General features: G+C 30.9%; 1 protein-coding gene across 4 annotated transcripts; it reads left to right on the top strand.

Annotated features, from left to right (window-relative positions):
* Window positions 1-143: 143 nt before the first annotated feature.
* Window positions 144-8,014, top strand: LOC128896583 (golgin-45). 4 transcript variants are annotated; one of them, XR_008462031.1, is made up of 9 exons: window positions 144-434; window positions 824-999; window positions 1,156-1,362; window positions 1,642-1,841; window positions 1,947-2,075; window positions 2,172-2,397; window positions 2,496-2,612; window positions 5,372-6,368; window positions 6,414-7,674. XR_008462031.1 is itself a non-coding variant. In XM_054159949.1 (6 exons), exons 1-6 carry the CDS (start codon window positions 383-385, stop codon window positions 2,655-2,657), a joined length of 1,308 nt encoding a protein of 435 aa, XP_054015924.1. In that variant the 5' UTR covers window positions 171-382; the 3' UTR covers window positions 2,658-2,842. The 4 variants fall into 4 exon arrangements, 1 of the variants encoding a protein (XP_054015924.1); XR_008462030.1 differs by adding an exon at window positions 7,702-8,014 and having other exon boundaries at window positions 150-434; window positions 824-1,362; window positions 6,414-6,630; XR_008462029.1 differs by having other exon boundaries at window positions 150-434; window positions 824-1,362; window positions 6,414-7,671.
* The last annotated feature ends 229 nt before the right edge of the window (window positions 8,015-8,243 follow it).

Below are 8,243 nucleotides of genomic sequence, written 5' to 3'. Positions count from 1 at the left end.
AAGCGAAAAATCTCGAACCCCTTTTTAGGCCCATTTTTGCCAGTAATATCACCTCGCTGCATTACCCGTGTCTATCCCCTTATTTTGAAAACACTTTTACACTACACAGTTAGAACTCCTTATACAGTCTTCATGTGGTACGGTCCGAATGAAAACCAATGAAAACTATCGAAACTTCCTCAGTGTGCTGCAGACGGCGCTGCAGTCAGAAATCTTCGAATCTTACACACTGACACTGGTTTCAGTTCTCATCTGCGCTTGGTCTCTCTGGCTTTCACTAAGCAGTATGATTAATAATGATTTACAGGAAGTAGTTCAAAAATTATCATTTTATTAGTATAACGAATATAATTATTTAAAATATATCCAAAGTAATATTAAAATGTCTACTGTTCCAAATTCGACGAAGGATGGGGCACAAAGTAAATTACAAGGTTAGATTTCTCTTTTTACGACCCACTTGTATAAACTCTTGGTTTCAACGTAACTCGTGAACGATGCACACATGGAATTAAGTTTATTTTAATATAGTTATATAATTCTTTGTGTAATTTGTACACATTTAACGTCTGTAATATTATATTTCTTTTACTTTTGTATATAAAATTGTATCTGTAAGACATACTCTTGATGCTTTGGTACATTTAATACAATATGTTGGTAGTTTTCCATTACTGTCATTATTAATTAAATCACAAGAAAATATGGAAATGTAAATTCATTGCAAAGTGCTAGTGAAAGAAGTGGTTAATCTTATATTTAGTAACATTACTTTAAAAAATTTTTAATATCGTGTATTAATCTGACTTAATTAACATTTAAGATGTACAAACAATGCATTGTATGGGACGTACGCAAGGTGATGGCATGGAAAATATGATGACGGAAAAAATTGAGAACAAACAGACAAAATACCGCCTCGGAGACACACTTATTTATCATCCAACTAATTTGAAACAATTAAGTTCAACTTCTCCAGTCACTCCAAATGGTCCAATAGTAAATTTAGTACCAAAACATGTTACTAGTGTAAAAGATGAAAAACGTCTTTTAAATTCATTAAAGTCAAAGGAACCAAAATTTGTTCCATATGAACCATATAAAGCAGCAGTTAACCCAATCATTCCATATAACAAAAAAGGTAAAAAATTACAGAAAACCAATTTAGATATGACTGCCTCTCGAGTTGCTGCAATGAAAATTCATGAAATGAAAGTGCCACCAAATGATACTACTAATACAGGTGAAGGTATCAGTATGGAGATTGAGTGGTTACAAGAAAAGAAATCATATGATGCAGAAATACAAAAGCTCAAAGAAGAAAACAGTCAACTTGAAAATCAATTGAAATTTCAAGCACAGGTATTAATGCATCCCTTTATTCATATCAGAAATTACAAGTGTATTAGTGTATAAAAAGTTCATAATTACCTTTAAATCTATTAAAAATTACTCATATAGTCATGAGACTTAAAGACTTATATATATTTTTTATTTTATCTTCTCTCTTCTCTTGAATTATTTGTTGATATTATGTATACATATAATTTTTATTTGATATGAAAAATAAATGCATACAAATATATTCAAATAATAAAAATACAAAGATTCAAAATGTATATTATTCATTTCTTTAAATAGGTTAATGGTGAATTGAAGAATTTATTAGTAGCTGCTGTAGGAGAAGATCTTGAAACGAAAGTTCATTTGTTAACTGAAGATAAATTACAACTTGCTCGAGCACTTTTAAATTCAGTTCAACACCTTTCAACGCATCAGGAACAAACTGAATGGTTGGCTGGTCAGTGTGAAGTTTGGAGAAGTAAATTTTTAGCTAGTAGGTAAATACAAATCATTCAATAAATTCACCAAAACGCGTTTTCTCTACTATTTCTATGTGTCGTATTAATAATTCTACAGTAAATTATAACTTATTACTATGACAGCTTAATGGTTGAAGAACTTGCAAAATGGAAAGCAGCTCTTTGTCAAAGGACAACAGATCTTCAAGAAGCAATAAAAAGGCTCTTAGAGGATCGTAATCACGTTCGTGACATGTCCCTTAAAACATATAGGTTTGTTTATACTTTAAAGTGCCTATTTAGTTATGATAAATGCAAATTTACAAATTTTTGTTTCAAAACATACATAAAGATAATTTTTAATTTCAGAACTCTTAGTATTCTTCGTGAAAACTTTGATCCTGTTGGAGCTGCCTCTTGTAAAAGACATGAAATACCAAGTACAAATATTATAGATTTAGCACAAGGCTGCTGTCAACTCGCAGAAATTCTGAAAGTTCAACTTTTAAGTGGTGTAGACAATATTAATTTACAACGTGAAATCAATATAACTGGTCTAGATATGAAAACTCTTGCTGAAAAGACTGCTGAGAAAGTATGTTTTTATTTCAATATTAATTGTTTTCCGGAACTGTATTATTTTTACTGTTAATTTCTTAGTTTCAAACTTCGACTTCTTACATTTATGTGCAGGTACTCATGAGTCCAAAATTGCTCATGTCTGGAAGACAAGATATAGCTTGTAGCGCAGTGATGGGAGCAGCTGTAGCAATTGGAGGCCAAATATTTCTTCCACGATGTGATTCAAATGTAACTTGTTGTCCTCATTGTAGTGGTGAAACTAAACAAGTTTAATTTTTATATACCAATGATTCCTTTAGATCAAGGAAACTGTTCATATATATTCCTGTATCATTTTTACAGTTCGTTTAAGTCTTAAATGTGCTACATTATTTTTCTATTTAGAATTATTAATTTTTTGGTATTAATGGTATTAATTGACAATAAAAAAATATATACGTAATGTTAATATGATTAGATATATTGGAAGGATTAATAATCGTTCTCTGAAAATAGAACGTAAATGTATTGTAACTAAGTAGTACTCTTGTGATATACAGGCTGCCCCAAAAATGTTGTAACACACTGAAAGGGGTGGTTCGGGAGGTGATTTGAAACAACTTTTTCCTTAGCGAAAATGTTGTCCGAGGCTTCGTTGAGGAAATATTAACGAAAAACACTGACCAATCAGAGCGCGTGGATACCGTTGGAGCGGCCGCGGTAGCGAAGGCTACGAGCTAAGCGGCCACGCTCGTACGCAAACAAGTGACTCGACGTGTATCGAAGGACATTGACGCAGCTGCTTAGCTCGTAGCCTTCGCTACCGCGGCCGCTCCAACGATATACGCGCGCTCTGATTGGTCGAGGTTTTCTCATAATATTTCCATAACGAAGCCTCGGACAACATTTTCGCTAAGGAAAAAGTTGTTTTAAATCACCTCCAGAACCACCCCTTTCAGTGTGTTACAACATTTTTGGGACACGCTGTGTACTAATATACATTTGTTTTATATATTTTTTAAATAATTTTTTAAATAATTTTTAATTAGTAATAATCAAAAAATATTATAATTTATTACTTTGATGCTAGAACAAATTAATTTTATTCGAATACATGTATAGTAGTTCCTTGCTTCAAGACAAAATATCAAGAGTTCCAGTTGTCTGGAATTGCGAATCGGAAATGAATTTTACGTATTTCGAAACCGAAGAGTGTGTCTAACAAGGGAAGGTTGGGATCCGGACGAGCGCTTTTTGACCAAGACCAGGCTCAAATGATGGGGGCTGATGGGCAAAAAAAGAGTGCAAAACATTAGGGGTATCTGGACAGCCGTTTTTATAAAAAATGGCTTTAAACATTTACAGGTTACTAGAATCTAGATATATGAAAACATTCAAGTTCTTAGCAGAAACTGTCGTAGCTGCGAGTGTTACGACGCAAGTTCATGTTCTAAAGTTTTGTGGGTTCTGGACTCGGCAATGGATATTTTTTTTTCCAACTGCATTTCTATTTCTTATTCCTTTTTTTACTCACTGTTACATAAATAATATTTAAGAATTATAATACTCACTGCTATATAAATAATGTATAAGAATTATAAAGTATAGGATGTTGCTACAATTTGTAATAACACGTTTTTTATTAATTAATTTATTTTTTAATAATAATAAGTGCGGATAAAGCGTTTATTAAAATAAAATTCGTTTTTCAATAATTACGTATTTGGCTACTAAATATATATGTGCGCAGAAATTGTAAATAATATAAATGTGAACATAATATTATAATGTGTACATGCAATACATAATACAATAGTAGAAGTAAACATACAAATATATGGGATGTGGCGTATTTATTATTAATAAACTATTATCAATATTATTATTAATATTAATATTATTATTAATAAAAATGTATTATTAAAAATTGTAGTCAACATCCTATACTTTATAATTCTTATATATTATTTATATAGCAGTAAGTAAAAAAAGGAATAAGAAATAGAAATGTAATAGTAGACAAAAAAAATTTTCTATTACCGAGAGTCTTGAACCCACGAACTATAGAATATGAACCTGCGGCGTAACGCTCCCAGCTACAACATCTTCTGTTAAGAAATTGAATGTTTTCGTATATCTAGTGACCTGTAAATGTTTAAAGCCATTTTTTATCAAAACGGCTGGCCAGATACCCCTAATGTTTTGCACTTTTTTTATGCCTATCAGCTCCCATCATTTGAGTCCGGTCTCGTTCAAAAAGCGCTCGTCCGGATCGCGATCTTCCCTTGTAAATGTACCTGAGAAGGGTGAACGAAATGTATCTAGAATGAGTATAGCCTTGAGTGCGTCCCGTAGTATATGCGTTCGATCTTTACGTACAGGGAACTGCAAGGGCTTGCGTATTGTCCTATTTTTGTCTCGACAATGCAAATTTGAGACCTCTCAATAGTCGTTTCCGCTAGATAAATGTTCAAACTTGTGCGCAAGCTCCTATAGGTAGTCTACTTTTTCTTTTTTGTATCATAATTAATAATATTCAGCAGTATTTCGCGATCAAAAGAAGCAGTATAGTGGTGCGACAGTGCTGCTGCGTTGTCTGAACTAACGCTGCTGAAATATACGCTGCTGAATATTGTTAATTATGACACAAAAAAGCAAAAGTAGACTACCTATAGGAGGAATATAAAAAAAAAATAGAAAAAGAATTAAAAAAAAATTGTTTCTTTTTATAAACAGTTTCAAGAAGTTTCACCGATATTCTTGATATTGCGAAAATTCACAATTTCTAAGGACGAAATGGTTTCACACCAAGGATCGTTTTATTGATAAATCAAAAATATTTACATTATTAATATTATTCGAGCTACGTTTTTATACAGATTGAAATATGCAAATTGGCGAGTTTTCTTTGTTAGTCAGAGCTGTTTGTAATGACTTGTAAACGGAATATTTTCAAATTAACTATTACGAGATCTTATTATTATTTTAACAATAAATTCGTTTTGCAGAGTTTAATGTATAACTCAACGGATCGCGAGAATTCACGTTCAGTCCAGGCTGGGAGCTCGTAGGTGTAACATGTTGGTTTTTACCAGCGCTGTTTTTAGACGAACGCAAACGTTTGAAGGGAAGTAATCTTGGGTATTTTTACGCTCGCGTACCTACCATCAGTCTTTCTTGGTATTCCGTCTTTGAACCTTCGAAAAAGCTGTTGTTACAAAGAATCGAAAACGTTTAAAGGAAGTGCGCGCACAAAAACGCAAAACTTTTCTCTCTACCCCAGCGTGATTTTTCTCTAAATCAGAACTCCAGGATTCAAAGAATCGTTTGACACCGCGTGTTCTATTTTGGAAAAACAGTAAATACTTCAAATACCATGCCACGTGATCCTCTAAATCGAAAGTGCGTCTGCAACGGATCGTTTAACAATATCCATTGTGATCGCCAATTTGGTTTAAGTGAGCGCAAGTTTTATTAACGATAACTGAACAAGTTTAAACGTTCACAGGGATATAATTGTTTCAGTAAATGGTTAAATATTGATATCGAATGTAAAATGAATTATGATCGTTGAAGTGGTAATTTCCATGTAACGTGTACGCTAAGTTTAAATTTCCGAGAAGGAGAAAATTTCTGTTAAGTCGGCGAGAATGCGAAGACACTAGACGGAGTTATTTATGTGATCTATTTTCACGCAAGTTGTGTTACCTTACTGGCCTAAAAATATCTGTGAAATTTGATTAGGGACAACTTGATGCTTCGGTATTATCTATTTGAATATTTATACTGGTTCCGAGTGTGATCGAATAAGTTGAAAAGTTTTCGAGGTTACTCTTCTTTGATCGCATTGTACGCAGTACAATTGGAGTAACATTGAATTTGTTGTTGCATTTTCTGTATTGCTTTGTTAAACGAAGCAAATTTTTGCCTATGATAATTTTATATATTTATGAATTGTACGAATTCTGTAAACTGATTCACAGTGACGGTGAAACTGTTAACAATGTATAATAACATAGTTGTGAAAGAATACTTCATTTTAAGATAAAGTAATGCATTGATTATAAGTTAATATTCTTATTATTACTTACGAAGATTTAATAGTAGGTTGAGAGATATAATGACAATAATTCGGAAATGATTTCATTTAATCGTATAATCAATAACATTTCGGTAGGTAAATATAGATTTAAAATTGTTTTTTGGCAGTTACAGGAATATTTTCATCGCGTAATCGAATATGGATGATTAACGATAAATACTCGAAGTACGTATTAATACGTTTGAAATTACGAGAATTAACCCTTTTACCCTCGAATTATTTTGGGTTGAACTTGTGTAAACTTATTTATGAGGAATATGTAGGGTTTAAATGTTTGAAATATAATCCAAAATTGAATTCCGAAGATATCTCAATGAAACAAAAATCAATTTGTCTATTTGTTTTTGTATAAATTACAAAATTAGTTTTTAAGTTTTAAAATAACATCTGATTTTGCATATATCCAAACTGGATGTAACGAATAGAGACAAATAAATGAGATAACAAATAATGAAATTCAGTTTCAAAATAACAAAGATAATACGTAAGATAATACTTAAATATAATACTCTGATTACTGTAACTTAAGGGACTATTATCGAAAGCGCAAAAGAAAAAAATTTTTTATTTTATATAACAAACAATTGTGGAATGTCAATGTTACATATAATAATAGACATGTTAATTTAATAAATTAGAATTTGTGTTGTTTATTTTGAATAATTTTGTTCATTGTTATAGCCACATAAAAAACCAAACAAATTATTAAAATATAATTTTGTCGGCATCGTACAAACCAGAGAAACAAAATGACGGACGTTTGATTTTTCAACACTATTTTTGAACCTTGATTATTTAAAAATATGGTTAAATATTAATGAATGAGTATAATTCTAGTTGCAACGATAGCTATAAACAAAACTATATTTAAATAATTTTTTTAATTTTTTAGTTTCAATGTCAAGTTATCGTGTAGAATGTGGAAAAAGAGGACAAATTTCATGTTGCTGTTATCAACGAAACAAATCATTAAACATAAACCAAAAAAATTGTGTTCATTAATTTAACATAACTACTATTATTATTAAAAACATTGACAACCACAATTTTTTGTTATTTAAAATAAAAATTTTTAAAAGAAATTTTTTCTTTCGTGCGTACGATAATAATTAATTCTCTTTAATGAATATCGAATTCAATTTCGCTAATGACTACAGAAAATAGTAATAATAATATAATATAATATAACTGTTATTAAGTATCGATTATTAATACTAATTTCTTTACAAAACGAAGGTTTTAGGGAGACATTGTAAGTTCGAAATACGAATGTGGTGTTTCATGGTGAACAATCAAATTCATAATTAATTTCCTTAAAATTCTACCAAAAACTTACTGAAGAAACATTATTATTAGTTCACAATTTACGTGTAGTATACCGTAATGGAAAATAAGCCGGTCAGTTCGTTTTTAAAACACGTCGACGAAAACACGAGGCAAATACATTCTTCGTCGCCAGAAGATAATGAAGGAAATCGTTCATTTGGGCACAATTTTGTACCAGTTAAAATTAAAGAGGAAGAAATCAGCGATGAAATCCAGGTAAAACGTACTGTTTCTTTTACTGTTTTATATTATGTTTATTATATCAAAAATGTAAATACGGGGTGAGGCACTTAAGGGGGCAAACCATGTTAGGAGGCTAAATATGAAGTGTTTGTGCTTAGTTTTTTTTAACAGAGAAAAATTTTCTTAATTTTATTTTAATTTTGTGAATTTGTTAAAAATGTTTTAAAGTACATTTGATAATTTTTTCGATTCATTTCACCCAAAAATCT

This window comes from Hylaeus anthracinus, unplaced genomic scaffold, assembly GCF_026225885.1.
Source record: "Hylaeus anthracinus isolate JK02 unplaced genomic scaffold, UHH_iyHylAnth1.0_haploid 11575, whole genome shotgun sequence".
In the NCBI taxonomy this organism is placed as follows: Eukaryota; Metazoa; Arthropoda; class Insecta; order Hymenoptera; family Colletidae; genus Hylaeus; species Hylaeus anthracinus.
Note: the sequence above shows the minus strand (reverse complement) of the source record. Positions and strands in the feature narration are given on the sequence as shown.